The 23,550-nt window shown below is 37.8% G+C and overlaps 1 protein-coding gene across 1 annotated transcript in view; it reads left to right on the top strand.

Annotated features, from left to right (window-relative positions):
• Positions 1-23,550, top strand: part of spns2 (SPNS lysolipid transporter 2, sphingosine-1-phosphate) — a 79,960-nt gene that overhangs the window by 36,212 nt on the left and 20,198 nt on the right. Inside the window, exons 3-5 of the mRNA XM_067438807.1 lie at positions 12,241-12,377; positions 18,145-18,296; positions 21,950-22,016. Of these exons, the coding sequence (XP_067294908.1) occupies positions 12,241-12,377; positions 18,145-18,296; positions 21,950-22,016 (356 nt within the window). The remainder of the gene's footprint in view (positions 1-12,240; positions 12,378-18,144; positions 18,297-21,949; positions 22,017-23,550) is intronic.

Genomic DNA, 23,550 nt, shown 5'->3' on the forward strand with positions numbered 1-23,550 from the left:
GCGGGCCATACAATCATAAGGGTTCACCCCAGAACCTTGGCAGAGCTAATAGTGGTGTTTAAAAAAGAAGAAGAGGAAAAAAAGTATTTGCTACATTCTGGTACGCTACAAACAGTGTGGCCCAATTATGGGAAACTTTACCCAACAACTCGCATGTAATTTGCCAAGAAACATATGTGCGCTCACACACAAAAATCAAACACACCCACACCGGTAAGCCAAGACTAGTGAAGCCTGATTTAGTTTCTTTGAAATGGTCTGCAGCGAAGTAAACGAGAGGAATGCTGGTGATGTTCAGCGGGTAGGCAGGCCTGTGTGTTTGTGTTATGGTGAAAGCGTCAGCTAAGCTCTTCATTGAGGGGGAATTCTGACAGAGGTATGCATGAGTGTGAAGGTTAGGTGAGAAAAATCCAAAGGTGGAGTCCCTGGGTAGATGCGCAGATACATCCTTCATAGGTATGACAACGGCTTCTGTCTGGGATGCCAAATGCCACTGCAAGAATCTGACAGAAGCACTACAAAAATGGGCTGTAAAAATGTAAAGCAGTTCACAAAGTGTTTCCAGACTAGTTTGAGACATTTGAAGAATCAACATAGAATGTTTAGCACTAAACATTTTTTTAAATGTGAAATGATATTGAGAGAGAGCATTTCCACCAGATAAACATTTCGATGTGCTAACCCTTAAAAAACATCCTTAGATTGAACCTTCACAAATTTCAAGACGTTTCCTTGAAATCCTCTATAGAGGTTTAAAGAGGACGCATCAGGTTTACTTTATTTAAGGGGAATTGTTGGGGTAATTTTACACAGAGAACATCAGCGTCTGATACCTCTTTGACAGATTTACAGCAAAGAGAAGAATCCAGGCAGAAAACTGGAATATTTTTCATACTTTTGACCGTTTTCTGTTCATCAGTGGTATGCAGCAGGTGTGTGTGTGTTCATGGGTGTCTTTAAGCTTAGTCATTGTGTTATTTAAAACGGAGTTGTCAGTTGCAGTAACATTTTTCACAACATTAATTGTTCCGAAGGATATTTAGAAAGATTAGTGCCGTACATAGTTTTATGACACATCATTCATTGGGCATTTGGCCTCTGGGATTGTTTCAGTTGCTATAGGTTTCGCTTTACAAATACATTTTTGGCTGCATTCTCTGTTATTGTGGATATCGGAAAACCTGTACCATAAGCGCTCGGCTACATTAACATGATCTTTTTCATTTGAATCCTTCTGTATATAAGACCAAGCATGAGCACAGTCAGTCATATCTCTAATAGGTGTGTATTCATTTTTAGATCCCCTCTAGGGCTTTTTTTTTTTTTTTTTTTTAGCATTTTTGCTAATTACTAATTTGCCAATTTGGTATCTAAAAATGACCTGGGAGAGGTCAGCCTCATTTACCAGAACTAATCCACAAACCATATCCGTTCTTCCTCCCACAAAACAACTCACATTTTTGTTTCTAACCACTTTCAAATAAAATGTGCAGGTAGCATGGGCATACAGAAAAACAACAGTATACTCCAATTCAAACTGTAAACCACATAAAAGTGTTTTTTTTTTCTACAAATCTGTCTCATACAGTACTTATACACTGGCCTTGTGACATTAACCGAAATAAAATGGTCACAAAATAATTTGGCCTTATCATGACTGTGCTGCCTAGCTGTTTGACAGAAATCCATTTAGCCATGTTCTAAGGATATCTCTATTAAACAAACTTTGCTCAAGCACATTTCTAATGAGGGGTGAAAAAATCTTTAGGGAACCTTTTTTCTCTGTCTATGAGGAAGGGGAGGGATGGATAATGGGCGGCTAATTCATGGACAGGCTTCCCCTGAGCTAATGGCTAAGCATTTGTCATCGGCTTTTGAACAGTTTTGAACAGACAATAACAGTCACTTAAAAGCTCACCATCCTCACAGCTGTGACACATTCGTTTTCCTTGCTGCTAGCGCAAAACACTGACAGAAGTGTATGAGAAGTGATAGTGGATGGTGTATTTTTGCATGTTCCCAACGGCTATACAGTTATGTAAGTTAGTGTCTATTCCATTGCAGGATTAAGAGTATCAGCTGTTAGTAATGACATAAGAGCTTCTGATAGGTCACCGTCTAGTTTCTAAAGATGGATTGTTAGTTGGAGTTACTTTCATATGTTAGTTAGTTGCAGACTGTTAGTTCAGAACTGTTAGATCAGCACCTAATATATCATTTTCTCCCTGATTTGATGTATTGCATTTCAGTGTTTTAATAATACAATAAGTTTTAGGACGATTAATCTTGTTGCCTTCATACACCGTGTACATGAGGGGACCTCTGTTTGTGTTTTACAGTATATCCCTCAGAAAAAGCTGAGCTTTGAATATCTTTGTTCCCAGCTTTTACTTTCATCTGTTTGTTTTGTCTTTTTACTCTCAAACAACTCAACATCCTCTCTTATTCTGTTGAGGCCTCTATAGATTGTGAACACTCAAAGAGAACAGACACGTGCAGGTATTCAACTATCCACATTCACAAATATACATAGGCGTCAGAGTTTCCTGTTTAATGTCACTTCCTCAGCATCTGTCGCTCTGCACCTGCAAAGTCCATAGACTGTCTTTTGTCTCAGCACGCTGAGAAATGAATGGATCTGGCGTTCATAATTCACTGTATCCGTTTATTCTGTGGTTTCGGACATGTTACTACAGCAAATAGTTTACAGCACAGGTTTTCAAACTTCCAACAGGATGATTTAAGGAATATATATATAACGTTTGTGGGTTCCCATATCATTCTTTTTCCTGAGTCTTAAACTTTGTTCAAAAGTTCAAGACCCAGGGAAGAAAATGATGTGGGAATCCACAATAAATATTCTCCCAAACTGCATCTTCCTGAATACGTGTGAAATAGCTAACATGGGTCGCATTTAAACTGCAGGTCTTGATGCCCAATTCTGATTTGTTGACTATATCTGTTTTTTTTGTTTTTTTTGGAGAACCAGCTTACATCTTCTTTTAAAAGTGACCCATATCAGACATCTGCGTTTACACTAGACATTTAGCAAAACAACCCGGAAAAGTTTAGGGCCGAAAAGGAAGTAAAAACAGTGCGATTTGAAATGGACACAGACAAAACGATAAGTTTTTGCTTTTGCTTTATGAATGAGGCCTGAAACAGATCTGAGAATATCGAAATCCATGTTCTCTTCTTCTGCTTAAACATTCGTGGGTCCGATCTGCGACACATGGGAGTTAAAAAAAAAAATCTAAATTGGGTCACTTGAACCATGTAATGCAGAATGGCTGGCTCTTTTTCTTTAGAAATGCAGTATCTGCATACCTTCATGCACCTGACTCAGTTATTGTCCAGTGGTAATTCAGCTGAAACAAGATAAAAATCAAGAAATATTTTGGCAGGTAGAAGATCCGCTTCACACATCAAAATCACAACATACAGCACTTGTCATTACATCATGACACAAATATTCCAATCATTTTATCTGAAAACTGAATGGGAGGTGGTGTCACATGTCTCCAAATGCTTTATTGTGCCGATTTATATAAACAAAAGCATAATCTTCAGTTCATCCAAAACACTGCAGAACTTGCATAACATAAGAGCTAGGCACTGTTCTCATTGTCTATTTGTGTTGGTTGAACATCACAATTGAAGGACAAGGTCTGTCTATTAAATTACCCTGAACGCTTGGCTATACGATAATGAGATTAAGAAGTTATGAAAACATTTGCAAAGCTGGAGCAAGCCGATAAGAGAAGCTTGATGATTTACTACGATGAACACACTCCGCTGGCTGAGAGGAGAGATTCCTCAAAGAACAGAAGGAGAAGAGAGTTCTCTACACATACTTAATACAATATACGTGGTGGTGCAGGTATGGAGTCCCTTTGTAGGCCAACTGGCAATTAGCCTCCCACTGGTTCCCCTCGATAAAAACCAATAGGATTTTCCCATAGGCTTTTGGATTATCGCAAGAAAAAAGGGGTAAAGCATTACAAGTATCACGAGTTATGTAATCTGATTACTTTTTTCAAGTAACTAGTAAAGTGACGCATTACTTTTTCCAAATAAGTAACGCAAGTTACTTTGTTTCGCCAATTATTGTCTAAATGTGAGCATGCATTTATTCATCTCACTTGCACAAAAACATATTTAGTATTCCTTAATATGAATAAGAGTGAAATGCAAACGCAAACCCGCATTAAATATGTTAAGTAGCACTATGCATTTGATCTCACTTTCACATATGTGTTTCATTTTTTGTTTTTATTGCTAAAGTAAGACTGTTGATTACTTTCCATAAAAAGTAACTAAGTTACGCAATTAGTTACTTTTTTAGGGAGTAACACTGTCCCTAAAACTAAGGAGATTAGTTTTCTTGTTTTTGTTTTTACAAGAAAACAACAATATAAATTAAAATAGTGTTATATTATATTATTGATTCAAATAGATAGTAACTAAGAAAATATAATATCTATATATCTGTATCTATATCTATATATATCTATATCTATCTATCTATCTATCTATCTATCTATCTATCTATCTATCTATCTATCTATCTATCTATCTATCTATCTATCTATCTATCTATCTATCTATCTATCTATCTATCTATCTATCTATATATATATATATATATATATATATATATATATATATATATATGAATATATAAATATACAATTTTATCTTTAGTATATTTCAGATTAGATAACACAGAGATAAAATGGCTCTAAGCATAAAATGTTTCTATCTTGCGCATGTCACAATCTGTTAAGCTCTGCTAAAAACAAACTTTTTCTAGTTAGTTCCATTTTGCAGCTAATAAAGATTAATAGTTTTGTCTCTGCATACAGTTTCACATTTTTCACTCTTTAAGTGATGCTGCATTCATGATGCAAAGACTTCTCTTTTTTTGTCACTGACCAGATCTTTTTAAATCAGAGGTGTCCCTGACACTTTCTGGCTAATTATGATATCTTCACGGAGCTTAGCTTCCCCCTCATTAACCTGTTGTATAATGCTTTCCGTCTCAATGCCAGCAATCCTCATGCTAAACGAGCTTGTAGCCGAAAAGTAAAAATTCTTTCTGCGCATTCAGCCAAGTTGTGTTGACGTCCACCCTGAGGTGGTGTGTCTCTATGCGTGTCCTTTTGGCCGTTTCTGCTTAGACAAGCCAGTCACGATTTTTCTGTGCTCAAACACCCACTCGCACACTGCCCGACTGCCGTCCAAAAGAAATGATTAGAGGAGAACAGAAGTCATTATTGTCACACAGGTGAAGGCTTAGTGGACGAGCGTGTTTCTCCTTGACAGCGAGACAAAAAGGATGGTAATTCTTGACTGAGTCACAAACTGCATAGTGCAGTACAGGTATAGTCCTGTTGTCATAGTAACATGTCTCAAGTCAAGCTTTGGTCTTTGATCAAAGGACGCAATAGAAGTATCATTAGATTCAGCCTACACAGCCACTCAAACACACAACTAACTGAAGAAGATTAATCCGATCTGTTCAATTAAAAGGCCTTGAAAACGACCACTGATTGATATTGATTTCAGAGGTGTATATAGGTCTTATTATTTTCTGAGGCTACTCCTACACTGATTACATCACTCACTCCTACTTCAGCTGCGATTGAAGGCTGAGTCACGAAGTTGAGGCGTTATTTGAACACTGCAAATAAAAGATATCCAGGCAATTAAATGCGGCGTGATGTCATTAGTTTAGTCATCCACAGCTAGCCCACCACACATGACCCACTTTTGCCTGTTAAATCGCACTTGCCCACACTGGCTCAAATCGCCATTGGCTGTATGGGGAAGCTGTTGGAGCTTTGGTTGCTTCATTCATTTTGACACAGCCCAAATATGTGTTGTCTATGAGTGCAAAAAAGCCTAATGAGCCTATTAAGTAGCCTGACACAAACGTTTTGAAGAGCGTGACATTACAGCACGTCACCAGTTTCAGATGCGACAGTGACTCTCAGGCACTCCGCCAGGCCTAATGTTTTTTCTGCGATGTGATGTAAAGTGGATAATTACAGTATGCAATTTGCATCGGGCTGTAATTTGCATCGGCAGAAGCAGGTTGGGTTTCCTCTGTTTATGGCGGTTTGCAGGTAGCAGAATGTGAGCTGTCACCTCTGCTATTTAATTAAGGAGTTCTGTTGTCAAGCCTCAGCCACAAATCCGAAACTGAGATGTTTCAGGGATGTGACATCTCAGACACTGTGGTAACAATCAGGTTGTTTCTTTAGTCCGTATCCTTTACAGAGAATTTACGTTTGGGTCAGAGCTTTGGTATGTTGCGGACAATTAGACCTTAAGTATGTAGAATGCAGTGTCATACAGATACAGGAAGGAAATAAAGACATGTAACCTTAAAAGTTAGTGTACCACATGAAACACTTTTATTTTAAATTGTAGAAAAGTGTTTCCTAAGAAAATTAATATAGAAAGTATGGGGTCAGTAATGTTTTTGAGAAATATTACAATTTTAAATAGCTGTTTTTTTTAAATATATATTTTTATATGTAATTTGTGATGACAAGGCAAATGAAAAGTCCTTCATTTATCAAACACACAAAGCAATGATGACTTGCAGTGCATTTGCAACATGAACACTGTTATTTTCAGTTCAATTAAACATTTGTCAGATTTAACCCAGTAACTTCTTTCTAAAAATAATCGACTAGGAGTCATTTGTTTGTGAATTGGCCTTCACTGTCCACCACGCTACACCGTTTTCGTTCACTCTCATTAGTCATAAATTCATGATTCATAAAGGCAATTCACTGGTGTACAATAGAATACCCATGAATAATTTGATCTCATGGAGTCATATGAGAAATTCCAATTAACTTAAGTTGTGCACTTAGATTACTTTTCTAACTAAGTAACTAAAGTAACATTACTTTTAAATTTACAACAAAATATCTGAGTTACTTTTTCAAAAAAGCAATGCAAGTTACTTTGTTTTTCCATTTCTAGCTGCGCAATCTACTGTACAGGCATGTCCTTTAATCTGGGGCTTATTCATTTCACTTTAGTTGTGAAAGAACCTTTACTAAGTAATACAATTAGTTACTTTTTTTAGGCAGTAGCACAATATTATACTGCATTACTTGTAAATGTAACTTTCCCCAACACTGGTCATATGAGGTGGTCATAGATAATGTGAACTTTCCAAATTACTTAAATAATTCCTCATTTAAGAAACATTTGTTCACCAGCCTTCATGCCATTTTGTAAGCAACATTATGTATGCACCATTCACCTATATCATCTATTATTAGTATAGTGTGAGTCTCATATGATGTCTGTTTGCCATAGATAAATAGCTACATTGACTCTCATGAATAATTGCACCGCTGTCAGTGAAACCATTTCTTCCACTGCAAACATAATGCAAAGTTTGTGTAAAACCCAAAGAAATATTCCAGGAAAAGACTTTTCCATGGTCTCCGAGATGGTTTTCAATATTTGTGTGCATGAGAGGACATATAAAAAAATAAAACACAGTAGTAAGCCAGTGCAATTAGTTTCTTTGGTTCCTGTTGCTAAAGCACAGCATGGAAAACAGCAATACTGTTGTGAGGCTAACTATAGTTATGGAATATAAAATTGAAGAGCTAGTGGGGTCCTGCATGACAAAGACCAACTAGGGTCACCACGCTCTGACAGACGGGTTAAAGAAAGCAAGTAAGGAAGAGGTAGTGTTTGTCATTCTCTGTCAGGACAGTGAAGGCATGTACTCCTTCTTTATATCACATTTCATCCTTTAAGGGGAAAAAGAGGAGGGTGAGTGTGTGTGCACTCATCTATCTGGGAGCTTTTCTGACAGTTTCAAGGCGGCATGAATTTTAAATAGAAGACAAGTAGCGGTGAGTGACAGGGGAACATTGCGCTCTAAACGAGAGGGAATCCAGAATGACATTTACAGGCGATGAATCAGCCACTTGAAACACATTACACGGCTGCTCATGTTTTCTTAATAAATCTCCTCTGAAAAATACCATTGGAGGTCACATAAAGCGGAAAATTCCCACAGAAGTCACCTGGAAGGACAGGTAAGGTGTGTGACATGCCCTAAGCCGTGTCAGAAATACCATTATGAGGAAGTATTTTAATGGCGAAGAGCTTCAGGCAAATAACTTCGGGTCAGAGCAATTTGCAGAGGACAAACTAAACAGCAAACCCTTTTCAACGCACCATCATTATAAAAACAAATGTTTAACACATAATTAGTAATTAAAGTAGCAAAGTAAATTTAATTATAGCATTGAATAATAGAAATTACTTTGAAAGAAAGCAGCTGATTAGAAAAATGTTTAATATACAGTATACAGTTTATTGGTCATTATAGAAAAATATTTGATCAACCAGAATTAAGTATTCTAGAGAGCTGTGTACAATATTTTAATGTGGTTTATTTCTGCATTGAGATAATCTTTTCTTTATTTGTTGATGGAATTCTTCTAAGCTAAAGCATGTAGGAAAAAAGCATGTACTTGCTCTTGCTATTTTTTTTTCTCATTTGTAATTTGAATTGGCAACTGCGACATGACTAAATGTAAATGTCTAGTCTTTGTCCCTCTGTCAAGAATCTGTCCTTAATGTGAAACTCACCCTATGAAGAATGAACATCCAACATCCTGATCTGTCTAGCATGCTAATTCAGAGTGAACAGTTCATCAGGGAAAGATGAGGCATGAATATTTCACGAGCCGTTCACTGCACACATGTTGTGTGTATGGTGTTGGTCCATATGCTCTGTCTCTCTCTTTGGAAACTCTGTCTCACGGTCACACACGCGCACACGTTTGTTTTTGTGAATTGTGGGGACATTTGTACAAACTGAATTTTCTTTCCCCCTACACTGCCCCTGCCCCTAAACTCACCTATCACAGGAAACATTCTGCATTTTTACTTTCTCAAAAACAAAACTCATCCTGTATGATTTATAAGCATTTTGAAAAGTGGGGACATGAGTAAATGTCCTCATAAGTCACCCTCTTCTGTAATACCCATGTCATACACATTGTGTCCTGATGTGTCACAAAAACAAGCACACTCACGCACGCTCAGGTGTAATTGATGTGCAAAGTTATATGATGTGATGAACACAGACGAGGAGTGAGGTCATTTCCAGAGGTATTAGCAGAGGACATGGCTTAGATGGCTCAGGGTGAATTGGGGAGATCAACATCCAAGAAAAAGGGAGAGGTGTTGATTGCTTTAGCTGAGCTGTGCTTGGATGGATCATAGCCTGTGGGATTTCTGTCCAGTCCGTATTTCATATCTGCCATAATCATCCGTTCTGACTACATGCACATTATTGACATTCATTCTCAGTGTGGCTTCCTTTATTTTTCTTTGTTTCTTTCTTCCTTACTTGCTTGCTTAGGAGGCCCACAAAATATTTGAATACAATAAAAAATATTTCACAAAATTTTAAAGTTAAGTTATAATAATAAAGTTAGAGTTACAATCTAAATGTAAGTAATGTTAATATTTATAATAAATGTAAAAGTACATTCATTTTATCAAAACTATGAAATTCAAAGTTTTAGTGAGCAGAACAGACAGATTTTGATTTTATATTCATACATTTTAACTAATCTTAACTTGAAAAATTTAAGTAAGCTAATTCATACATTTAATTTAAATTGTCATGTAATCTCAAATATTTTTAGAAATTGAAATTTGGCTAGCTTTAGCAACCTAATTCAGTAAATGCTAACTGCTACATTGGTAACACAATGTTTTAATAGCCATAGCATAGCTGAATAAGTACGACATTATAGAACATTTAACACATACTCAAACTATAAGCTTATACTTCAACTTCTCATCATTTGTGTAACTCCACGAAACTATCATTAATCTTGCCAGAAAATGTTAGCTTAAATTTAACATTTACTCTCCCTTTTGAGTGCCATGGCGAAGCATGCTGGGAAATAGAAATCCAACTCAGTGTCAGTTATATTATAAGTTTGTTGAAATTAAAAGAAACAAGTTCATAAAACTCAAAAGAATGAAACAATTCAGATTACTTAAAATGTTTCCGTTTTGTGAACTCAAAAGAAAAGAAAAGTCATAAATACTCATAAAAGTTAATCTGATTGAACTAAATTGTTTAATTTAAGGTTACCCGCTCTCAAACCAATGAATTATTTTAAGCCTTAAGATTTACAGTGTGTTTTGGTCAAATAAATGTAGCCTTGGTGAGTGTAAGAGAATTATTTCAAAAACATTTTTAAAAGTTTTACTGACCCCAAACTTTTAAGCGATAGTGTATGTAGGGGGAAACGTTTGAAAACCCGCTCCTACGCAGCGTGTGGTAACAGATAAATTGACAGGAGAGGACTGTGATGATGTGGTACTTACTGGCAGAGTAACGATATGCAAATAGTTTCATTATGAGACCTTTTTGCTCGTTGTGATGCAACAATGTGACGTTTTAATCCTGTCTTCAGTTTTGCAGGTTGCACAACAGTGTCAGATGCACTCTCATGTTTACAACATCCTCTTTATCAAATAGGATACTGTATGCTTTTGAAAACAAGTCCAGCTCTGACTCATTTAAACCACACAAACATAGTTTACACACTTTTGTTTTGTATTTACACAACTTTGAGCATTCAGAAGTCTTTTTCATGTTTGGAACGGATTTCAAAGGCAGCCTCATTACGATCACTAAGCGAGAGAACTCAGGGATGAAATAGCAGATCATTTAGCATATAGTGCTGCTGTAATTTGTACAGATTCGAGTGTGTGGAGAGAGCGCTGATTTCCCAGTAGGCTCGGTGTGGGCTCCGTGCCTGTTTCTAGAGTGGATATACTCAAGTCGGGTCGAGTTTGGCTTGAACAAGCAGCCAAGGATAACACAGGGCAATGTTTCCGGTGGCTTCAGCAAATTCAGCCTTCCTCAAAAATGGGGAGTTATTAAATATCCAAACATGGCCATTGATCAAGGGTGGGAGACGGCTAAAAATTCAGACCAGACTTTATAGCCTCAGACTTGGTGTTTCCAAGGTCTCTCAACCTCAGCAAAGCACAAAAAAGGATTTAGTTGTATTATTAAATATCACAGCACTGTAATATATAGTATATGTGTGCGGGTTTTAGTACAACTCGACTGCTCTGCATTTCTCCATCTCTGTAAGATTACAAACACATCCTCACTTTGCAACACACAACCACTGCAATGTTTATGCAGATGTCAAAAATCTGAAGCTCTGAAGTTTTCCAGATGAGCATTAGTACATCATGCCATCTATGCAAACTCATTACGAAAGCATTTCAGATGCCTTTTTCTGCGCACCCAACTGGAGTTGTCACGTCAGCAGCTGCAGGATTAAGAAATCTTACTCAATGATTATGGTATCTGGGACTCAAATGATTTACATTAGCTACTTTCAAGTTTACTTTATTTACTGTAGTTCTAGAAGTATGCAGGTGTATGCAGTATAGAGAGTAACATCTGGGCATACCACAGAAATATGATAATTTCTCTCATGTCATGAGAAAGTAAAGGGTTTACCAGGTGTGCATATCCGAGATGTATAGGGTAACTACAGAAATTATGGGGAAAACACAGAAGTGGTGAAAAAAATGGTACAACTGGAACTTGCAATTAAAAGTAACCTATTTAAAATATAGAAATGAAATGGGAAAATATATAAATTATCAAAATATAAAACAACATAAAATCAACATTAAAAATATGAAAAAATATTGAAACTAATAAACAAATAAAGGAAATTACACTTTCAAAATCTAGAAATAATCAAAATATTTTAAAAAATGGATTAAATTAAAATAAAAGATGTAGAAACTACAGGGGTTGTAGCATGATGTGAATTATGACAGCATTAAGCAAATCCACAGTCCTGTTAAACTGGATGGTTAAACCAATCTTGAGTTAGAAACAATCTTATGAGTATATGGGTTTTTCTGCCCATTTATTGTAATGGGGATATCACATAAGGGGATTGTGGGAAGTGAATAAGGGAAATAAAAAGTGAATCTTAAAGCTTCCTCGTCTTTTTAAAGAATAAGGATGTGGATTCTCCAAGCTGACGGATCATCTTTTTTAGTTTCTATCAGTGGACTGAGTATTCAGAACTGACAATGTAGCATTTCTGTGCTGCCATGACAGAAATAACAAAGTATGAGATAAATGTGACAATGAATGTTAAACATGTCCGCTTCTGTTTTTCTTTCCAGTCTTCATCTGCAGTTTCATGGTGGCCGCACCCATTTTCGGTTACCTGGGGGACCGTTTCAACAGAAAGATCATTCTGAGCTGTGGAATTTTCTTCTGGTCCTTTGTGACGCTGCTAAGCTCCTTTATTACCAAAGATGTAAGTGCCATACTCTCATCCGCTCCTCTACAAGCAGTAGCCTAAACCTTCAATCTCACGTCTGCCCAGAACCTCTCATCATATCATCATGATTATCATTTTAGAAGTATCTTTAAAATATAAACGAAGCTAGTTTTTGCTTAGAAAGGGGTTGGTTCTTGCAGTGCTATTGGTATTTTTAGATGCAGAACAGCAGCCCAGCAGTGGCATCTCTAAAGCTCATTCAGTTTCTGGCTCATTTGAGAGCGCTTTGAAATGACGCTCAAGTCATTCAACATAGCAGGACTCATTTTACACAGGGAAAAGAGATCTCAGTGTACTTTATTATTTAGATGTCTCTCTCGTCCTTCGCTTTTTTCTTTTTCCATTTTGCTAAGATGAAATTTTGCTAAGATGAAATGACATGCTCACTTAGCATAACACTAGGCCTGTCTCAGAAGACCTTTTGTTAGAGCTTTACTACTGTTTGTCATCCTCTTTGTCTTCTGTATCTTACTCCCTGCTTCATCCAGCCCTCGCTCATGTCATTAAGGGATCACAGCTGTTAGCCAAACAAGTTAGAGAGTCACAAAAGCCACTGAACTCAGTAGTTTTTTTTAAATTCAAGGTTCCCCCATAATCCTCAATAATCAAAAGCCCCATATCTTTTCTATCTTTGTTTGTGATAAGAATTATTTTTTTGTTGCATTTTGACTATACACATGTATAATACATTTCCATGCAAGTTGGGAAAAAAATGCTAATCAGTATTTTACATTGATATTCAGTACCACTTCTTTTCTTAGTCTTTTTTAACACCTTTCTAACTCCACCACATTTTAAGGTTGACATTTAGAATGGTCCCCAAAATCAAAACTAAAAAAAACCCTGCATATATATATATATATATATATATATATATATATATATATATATATATATATATATATATATATATATATATATATATATATATATATATATATATATATATATATATATATATATGTATAAGCATATTTAAATTATTCAAGACTGACATCTTTTAGTAAATACATCAGTGCTTGTGTAAAACATAAAAGTCTTTATACGCAATAAACAAATGTTGAGAGGAACTGGGATAACAGTAAAGAAAAACTGTTAAAAACATGACAATTTAATTGATGCTTATTGACTATAATCTCTCATAGACCATCTCAATTAAATTGTGTGTGTGTGTGTGTGTGTGTGTGTGTGTGTGTGTGTGTGTGTGTGTGTGTGGCCAGTCTCCAGGGAGGTTTTTGCAACAGAGAGAGATAGTGGCAGCTAATTAAAAGGCCATGTTAATAAGAGAAAGACAGTGAAATGACAACGGAGGAATTTTCCTCGTGGCTACGATAACAGATTTAAGTGATATCTAGTGACATAGTGATGGTTTGTGTGCGGTTTGGTTGTGTGTGTGTGTGTGTGTGTGTGTGTGTGTGTGTGTGTGTGTGTGTGTGTGTGTGTGTGTGTGTGTGTGTGTGTGTGTGTGTGTGTGTGTGTGTGTGTGTGTGTGTGTGTGTGAGAATGATCGGAATACGACGACTGAATGCCACGGGGGTATAAATGCGCTAATCCCCTCGATCTGCAATGCTGAGTTGATACTGACAGGACGAGGCAGTCTGCATCAAAGTCACATGATCCTCCAAGACCGCACACACATGCACATACATGCATACATGAGTGTGGAGACTGCAGATATCCTTTTATCAGTCAATCATCCGGCCCACAGCGACTGTTATATAATGCTCTTCGCCAAGAGAAGTCTGCAGATCATCTCGTATTTATCATCACCACCATCACATTAATGTAACTGCAACATCGCTGCAAGGTCTGCATTACAGTATCATAAGAATTCACTGGAATGATGAAAAATACTATTACGCTAAGAAATCATGAATTGTGTTCTCGTGTATTACTTTGATGAAAATTAAAGACGTCCTGCACTTGTAATAGGTAGAAAAAACAGCTCTGGAAAAACTTCCATGTTAAGTGGTCTCTTCATTTTTTCCAGAGCTGTATTATACAAAATCTCTGGATGGCTTAAACTGACCTTGAGACCGCTTGTTGACTTGTTCCTCATCCAAAATCCCTCTTAACTTGATTTTCGGCATCATTTAATGAGATTTCTTAGGGCTTTGGGAAGAGACAGTCAATTCACTGCCCTGCGTTGATGCAACAAGATTGAAAGATGTTTTTCGTTGCACATAAAAGTCATGATCTTAAAAACAGAGGTAGGGAGCTTAAGTGGCAATTAAAAGAGAGATATCTGTTTCCCATGTCTGATTATTTAACATCATTGTGTCGCTTTTGTCAGATGATAAGAAAACAAAACATCAGGGGATGTCAGCGATAGTGTTTTTTAGTTATGCGCATATTCATGCAGAATGTATTTGAATGCTCATGTTTATGTATATGATTTTGAAGGATGGGGAAGTCAGGCGTGTACAGTCAGTCTTACAGTACAGCAAACTCATGAATTGGTTGTGGTCTGGAACAAAAATAGCAAGGCAGATGCGTTAACTTTGTTGTTCAACCTTGGGGTTTCAACCATTCAACCACAAGCTCAAATAAAAACGGAAACTTGAGTGGAAAAAAAAAAATCCTTCCAAAGAAAGTAATACCTAAGCCCGTACAATCTGTCAAAAACTTCAAAAAGGTCCCAGGATAAAATTCTCTAAATAGTTGCACCATTTTGGCTAACAATCAAGGTGAACCAGACTACCTGCATACTGGGAATTAAAGTAGACAGACACCCCCTTCTCATTTCATATTCAATATTTTTAATTATTAGTAATATTCTCCAGTGTGTGTGTTGGGCTGAAAGGAGAAAAGGTTGTGTAACAAACAAACAACCAGTCATCCACTCTCCCTCTCCTCCCTCTCCTCCATCCCTCTATTCTGTTTTTCCCTCACAGCACTTGTGTCACTAAACAACTAGCTCATTGCTTTTTTCATTTTTGAGCAAAGTCATGAAAAGCAGGAAAGGAGCCGAGAAAGAAAGGGAGAGGGAGGGATGGAGAAATCCTCTCAGTGCCAGAGGATAACCCAGCTTGCTGCAGTCTCTCATTGCTGATTCCTGTCACGTACACTAAAGAAATCCCCCCGCTGAGAATTATGTAACATTCAACAACAAGTAAAGTTGTTTTTCTTTTGGATATGTCGTGGGGCTGCTGTCACACCAAAGACTGTCAGGTGGAAAAGAATAAAGGATGAAAAGCAGGAAAGGGAGTGAGGGATTCCCAGTAATGAAAAGTGACCATCGGATGACAGGAGGACATGAGGTTTGCTGCCTCTTTTCTGACAAAAAACAAACAAAACAAACTTTAACCATGAAACCTGGGCCAGCCCAGATCCAAGGATCACAAAACAATAACAAAAACACATTAAATATCTGAAGTTATTAATGCTTGTGGAATTGTCCTCTTCCTATCATATCCCTACAATTTCTCCAGATATATCAAACAAAGAGACTCACAATTACACACACTGTACAACACTGCCAAATGTACACAACTGCGGTACAAATTACAAAGAACAAAAGGTTATCTCCTCTCCCCCATCTGGCAACAGCATTAAGTTGGTCTATGCCCTCTGAGAACTCAGAGCAAGGCATGAATTAAACATCTTAAATTATCAGAATTTATCCAAAGTATATTATTAATACAAATAATACAAGCTAAAGACAAGTTTACAATACATTTTTTGTCAAATTGTTTTGTTGTACTAATACAATTTATATAAATGTGTGTGTGTGTCTGTGGTCCTGTTATGGTGACGAAAAAAATGTGTCCCTAAAAAGATGGCAATATCCAAAATCCTTGTCCTTGTGGGGACATTTTTGGTCCCTATGAAGAAAACCACTTATGGATCATAATCTTATGTAAAAATGCAGAAAGTTTTCTGTTATGGGTCAGTTTAGGGGGATAGGGGGATAGAATATACAGATTGTAGTACAAAAATCATTATTTCTATGGAAAGTCCCCATAATACATGAAAACGTGTGTGTGTGTGTGTGTGTGTCACGTGTGTGTGTGTGTGTGTGTGTGTGTGTGTGTGTGTGTGTGTGTGTGTGTGTGTGTGTGTGTGTGTGTGTGTGTGTGTGTGTGTGTGTGTGTGTGTGTGTGTGTGTGTGTGTGTGTGTGTGTTTGTGTGCATAAACACTCAGTAAAATCAATTTCAAATAAATCTAATGTGAGAAGTTACAATGTAAAGTGCAGCAGATGTGTGTGACACTAAAGTTGAAGTTACAAATGATATTTTATACAATATAAAAAAATGGAAAGCATCTCGGTTATGTGTATTTACGTGTGAAAATGCATAAAGGCGATGACGTTCTACCGTACGTCAAATGTGACCGACTGAAAGGGAACCGTTATTTTGAATTGTAATATTATTTTACAATATTACTGTTTTTACTGTATTTTTTTACCAAATAAATGGAGACTTGGTGAACATAAGTGTTCTTTAAAAATATTAAAAAAATGTTTTAATAGATTTTAAAGGCTATAGATAGGTATTTAACTATGTTCACACGCGCACACACAGACAGACACACACACACACACACACACACACACACCCCTCATTAGCATTTACAGGAAGCTTGTTATTACACAAAAGTCTGCCATAATAGCATCTGGCTAGTCAGGTGGCTTTGTGAGCCCCCTCAGGAGATGGAAGTCTGCTATGACAGCTCTGTATATGTGTGTGTGCGCTGTATATGAGCATCATATCATAATGGGATGACCTGCTGTCTCTAGAGAGTGCCCATGTTTGCCGCTTTCATTTTCTTTCTCTCCATCAGTGTTGGGGTGTGGCTAGACTCCCCACAGCTGCCAGACAGAGACCACCGGTGACATAATAAAAATGAGATATAAAGAAGAAAGTAAATCGAACCGAAAAAGAGGTCAACCCGTAAAGAGGAATGGACTGTGAGCACAAGCAACAGAGAAATCTATAACTAGCCTCCTCCGTTGGCCGACTGCCAGAGTGACCCAAATTCTCCACAGCAGTATAGCTGTCCATTACACACCCACAGTTAAATGTCTTCATATAAACGACTATATATACATTGAATCTAGGCCATTTCAGGGAAGGGTGGTTTCTTAATCTGGCTTCCTTCCTAGCCGATACAGGTCAGAGGACAACGGCCACATGTTCCCACTTTCAGAAATGTAGGACACTTGCTCATTTTTGATGACTGCTGAACGTCTGAAGAGCAACAAAACCTGAAAACAATCTCAATGTCAATCAACAGATTTATGAAAAAGTTTCAGGGTTCAATGACCTGTCGCTCCTTAGATGCATTCATTTCCCCCCCAATAATTCACATCTGTAAGGTGACACACATCTAAAAGAAAGAAAAAAAAGCTTCACAATGACCCTGAAAGTCAAGGAAAACAATGAGAGACATACCTTTTTTTTGTCTATATGTTGTGTGACACGATCACATGGGAATGTGTATCTATACTACGAGTGTGCAATCTCCTGGAATCTACATGCTAAAATGAGTTTTTCGCATGATACGCACTTTATGCAGTGTATATGACGTGCGCTTGGTTAGGATGGGGGTGGTGGGGTGGGTGGTTTGTCCGTATAATATGCCATAAAGTGTGTATCATATGTACACGAAAACTCATTTTTGTTCTCATATTATTTATATGCATTTTCGGGAGATCGTTCTCATGTTGTGAACAAATTCCAAATTGAATCGTATATAAAAGACAACCTAAACTTTTCTGATCATATGGAATTTCTTTTGCAGTATTATTGGCTGTTAGTGCTGTCCAGATGCTTGGTGGGAATTGGTGAATCAAGCTACTCATCCATCTCTCCAACCATCATTGGAGACCTGTTCACAAACAACAAAAGAACCATGATGCTCTCTGTCTTCTACTTGGCCATCCCACTAGGAAGGTGAGTCCCACATTTAAGCAATACCTCTGTATTTTTTTTCTTCCCTCAAATCTATTATCAGGTACAATTACATCTATTAATTTTCAATAAAATTGGCAATGTCCTAGAAATATCATTCAATTTTGTTTCATTTAATTGCAGATGTTCATTAGATGGTTTTACAATAGCACTGAAAGTGATATATGATCTGATATCCAACCAGATAACATTATTGCTATTTAACCAGCCATAATAAGATTTGTAATGTATATTAAGAAATTTGAAGTCATGTTTGGTGAACTGTGGCTGAAGGGAACAGCTTCTGACAGCCAGATAATCACAGATACCATCTCAACTCGGTAAAGGTCAGCTGTGGAGAACTGAGCTCAAAACTGTGTGTTTTTTTGTGTGGTCACAGCCTCAAATGGGCCAAATAGACAATGATATTCTAAATCTGTTTGTTGCTGTGAAAGACTTTAAGCGCACCTATTTCGGTTACTTAACACAGGCCGTGGCATTTTCTTTTGTTCACTGAGGTGGAAAAAGATTGAAGAGAAAAGGGGGAAAACAACAGAGGAAAGGTGATAAATGCATGCATGTACGTGCATAGCATTTTTAGCTGTATTGCGTTCTCATACAGCGTCTTGGAATTAAATTGTTAATCTGACGGGGAGACAAACAACAACATAAAATGTTAGTGGCCAAACTAATCTGAGTTTTGCCCATGTAATACCGAGTAGCTGTTCCCCCATTGAACTGAAGAAAATAAATATCCGAACACAGCAGCTGCCGCCTTCAAGCCTGTTCTGAGAGCTAGTAATAGTATCGGTGAGAGATTGAGTGCAGCTAGAGGAAAAGGACGGGATGGAAAAATAGCCAACCCAGGAGAGTTTTGGTATTTGTTGGCTAACTGGGTTCGGCCCTAACAAAGCGATCGACAGTACGAACAATAAGAGGTGACAGACTGGAGCGCTGCAGTGTGCCGCCTCACTTCCTGTCTAGCGCCCTGTTTATCTGCAGTCAGGTTGTTACTGTTTCCAGGAAGAGAAAGGTTTTTCTCAGGAAGGAAATTTGAGTCTTCTTATGGGCATGGAATTTTTTTTAGGTGCTAATAAGCATAGAGAAACAGACTAAAAACGACAACTTGTTTTACAAATACATACGTATATATAATGGTAGCACCACATTACAAATGCTTGAAATTAGTATCCAAAAACTCTCATCCAATCAAGAACATCAGAAAGGTACTATTGATTGATTGATTGATTGATTGACCTTTTATTATCCCGAAGGAAATTTGTCTTGGACACATACAAAAACACTGTCTGCTGTATAAAAAAAAAAAAAAAAATAAATAAATAAATAAATAAATAAATAATAATAAATACGTAAATAAATAAATGCATGAATGTCACTTGTACACACGCACTTTACACACACGCACACAATATCTGCAATACATATACAAACTACAATCAAACAACCAACTGCACATTGCCCTTTAAACTACAGTTCTAAAATTTAAGCGGCTATATTCCATGAATACATAGTTATGTGTAGGGTTAATTATTGGGTTTTTGACATTGAATATGGTCACTGTAGGCTCATGCCGACAGCCATATGTTTTCGATGATAAGGTCCTATTGTTTGATGGGTCAGCTCAGGTCGGTCCATCAGGTCGGTTGGTTATGCCAGGGGCGGTTAAAGGTAAACAATGTAGTTTACCTGCTGAGCGACAGCCTGGCGCGAGTGTCTGGGAACACAGGAAGTGTGTGTGAGGTTAGATGGTGGGAGGGACGCTCCAAATTTAAACAGAAGGATTAAAATGCTGCAGTTATGCCAGGGACTGACACACACAAAAAGAACAAGCCCCAAATACAGCAGACTACAGTACCAATATAGTATTGCTCAAGTAAATGTACAATACCGTTTCAGACTACAGTACCAAACCACTCTATAGGTATACAGTATTGCTCAAGTAAATGTACAGTACCGTTTAAAAGTTTGTGGTCGGTAAGATTTTTTCAATATTGTTTTGGAAAGAAGTTGTTTATGATCACCATGGCTGCATTTATTTAATCAAAATATAGTGAATGTTCTGGTATCAAAGAATGTTATAATGAAATAAAAGATAAATTCAGTTTACTTTGTTTCTGTGGCTCCCTCATGCATTTACTAGTGCACTAGTGACAACATTGTAGGACCATAAACACCTTAAAATGTGTTTAAACAGGTGTAATAATACGTTAAAATAGTGAACACTTATCTTTTTCACTTTCTTTTGCCTTTTACAAACCAGTGAGGGTTGGTCACAGGTGTACACACATGAGAAAGAAACAGAGAGAGAGTGACTGAGAATGAGACTAATAATGAATCCGATGCTGAAAAGATGGAGGAATACATTCAACCTAAAATTGAGAACTGATGGAAAGGAAAACTCAGAGAAACCCAATCAACTTTTTTCTTTTTTTTTTAAACAGACTATGACCAAGAGGAGAAAACAATTCATACAACAGCCGATGACAGGCAGCTCAGTCAAATAACATCCAGCAACAGTCTCAAACCAGATAATCAGCATACAGATAGTATACAGAAAGAACAGTTCACATGTGCTTCAGCCACACCGAGATCATAACAGGGCAATTATGAACTTTATCAGACTGTAAACAGGATGCAGAGCTGAGAGAGTTTGGTCTACGTCTGAAGAGATATGACTCACAGATTCCTGAGATACCGACAGGGTTGAAATGATCCCACCTTGAGAGCTCAGCTCGTCTTCCTCCTTTCCTTGTATCACTCATGTCAGGCAGTCTTGCCTTAGAAGAACTTTAAGGAAAGTTCATGAGACACATACCGTATCCTACAGCCTCAGACAGGGATTCTGAGAATTAGGTCATCTGAACGTTTGATGTTAGTATTTCACCACAGTCCCCAAATCCGTCCAAAACCCCAAGCGACACAGTGTGGGAAGCTGGTGTCTCTCTCAAGTCATCTCTCTTTCTTTTTCCCTCAGAGCTGATCTGTCATCATAAGCCCCTGAGTAATGCTAAGTGGTTGACTCTCTTACATAGCCAGAGGTGATGTTCAGTGTAAAGCCATTATCAGCGGCATTAGTATGCATGCTGAGTTCAGGCAGCCTACCCAGCGCATGAAAGTTTTAGGGTGCATGACACAGCTTTGGGTGGGAAAAACAAGCAGGCAGAGAAAAAGACTGAAAGACAGAGAGACCAAGTGAATGAGACAGGCACATGGTAAAACAGCTTATAAAAAACTTCTTAAACCAGCCTAAGCTGGTCAGGTTTGCTGGTTTAGAAGGGTTTTGGACATTGACCATCTACACTAAAAGAAAACCAGTTTAAGGCAAGCTTGAGCAGGATGAAAGACTAGCTAGACTAGCTGAGAATCTGAGACCAGTGTTATTAAACTAGGAAACATTTCTAAATAAACATTTGAATTTCACATTCATTTTGGAAGCCCTAATATACTAAAACTTAAAAGCTAAAACTCAAATTAAAACAAACAAAACAACACCTAGCAATTCAAAACTTAAATAACCCAAGCTCAGTCAGCTTAAATCAGCTTAGACCAGCAAACCAGATGGAGAGTGGATGTTTATTTCTAGAATATGATATGTTTGCTTGTGTATAATGACATGTTTTGCTTTCTGTCCGCAGCGGTCTGGGCTACATCCTGGGATCCATTGCTAAAGATGCTGGAGGGGATTGGTACTGGGCGCTGAGGGTAAGAGCACTTGAAATGTCTCCCTGTTTTTTTTTTTTTATCAATATTTTAAAGGAAGCATTCACAGCCTCCACAAATACACACGATTTCCTCTCGGCCTGGTCAAAAACATCCCTAAAACCCATGGCAGACAGGTGAATCCCGAAATACCTTTAGCCCGTCTCTTGAAAAAGCAACACAACATTCCTGCCCCCTTGAAGCTAGTGCAGTGGCCACTGACAACCCAGCTAGCTCAAGTGCATTAATATAGCATTACCTCCAGCTCTCTCGGGTCCCGCTCATACACGCTATCCGTGAGTAATGCAGTAACAAGGTCTTCTCAGTTCTCGCTGCGGTCTTTGTACTGCAGAGACCCGGGAGAAGAGGGGGCTCACTTACACAGACCCTTTTGTTGTAGGATAGTCCTCAGTAGCCTTGATGTATTACAGTGCTAACCCAAAGAGCAAACCTGAGCACCTTTTAATGCAGCTAAAATTACAAATTAATGAAATGATTGAGTGAGAGGAAGGGAAGTGGTCTGCAACTTTTTGGGCAGCGGAAGAGAGAGAGCAAAAACAACTTTCTGGAGAAAGTTAGAGGCCTCTGAGGTGCTTTAGATTCCCATCTTTCTTCCTTCATTAGCTCAGCGCTGTTTTAAAACCAAACGCTTCTCTAGTTCAGTTCACACTTTTAACAGGTGAATGCTCAAGTTAGCAGGTGGGCTTCATTACTTGTTCCTTTCTCGTGGTCATAAAGAATCGACCGAAGGTCTTATTGTGAACTTGAATTAAACTCCTTGTGTGGCTGCCTCTTAAAACTCCTGCGAGGTTCTGTTGTCAAACTCTTAGGCCTAAAAGGGGACTTTAAGAGGAGCATTAAACCCTCTCAAGCTTACAAAAACACCTCTCTACATGACAGTTATATGACCCTCAGGAACATAAATGGCTTTATTTGGTTGCTAGTTTATCTGAACATTTTGCAAACAGTAGCGGAGCTCCTTTGTTTGAGCTCTTGGATGCAGTAAAACATTCCATAAGGAGACAAAGCTCATGGTTTGGAGGACTATTAATCATCACTAGCACTTTAAATGAGCATAAAAACAACAGACAGATGAAAAGGGACTCCATATCGGCCATATCCTGCTCTGAGAGGGGAAAAAACACTGTGCCACTTTCCGCTTGTTTTGCAGTCCCCTAAAGAACTCATTCGCCTTCCGTTCTCAAAAAGGGAGTGTGTTTTTTGGAGTAGAGGATTATATTGTAATTATTGAGAGCCATATCAATCTTCTGCAGGTCGGAGAGGGGAAATGCCTGGAGATACAGCACCTTGATCGCCCTTTCTTTGATTACACTCGTTCTTTGGCGCCCCAACTCTAACCTTAACAAGCTCGAAAGAAGCTACAGCACTAGCTTGAGATTAGCAGGAAAGGGTAACGTCTGACAGAGTGTGAGACAGAGTCAGAGTTCAAGATGACTGATCAACGCAGGCTTTGATTTGAAACTAAACCAGAGAGGCAAGGAGAGATCTCCACAGTGTGACTGTTAGAAAATAGGTC

The sequence above is a fragment of the Pseudorasbora parva genome, chromosome 3 (assembly GCF_024679245.1).
Source record: "Pseudorasbora parva isolate DD20220531a chromosome 3, ASM2467924v1, whole genome shotgun sequence".
NCBI classification, from domain to species: domain Eukaryota; kingdom Metazoa; phylum Chordata; class Actinopteri; order Cypriniformes; family Gobionidae; genus Pseudorasbora; species Pseudorasbora parva.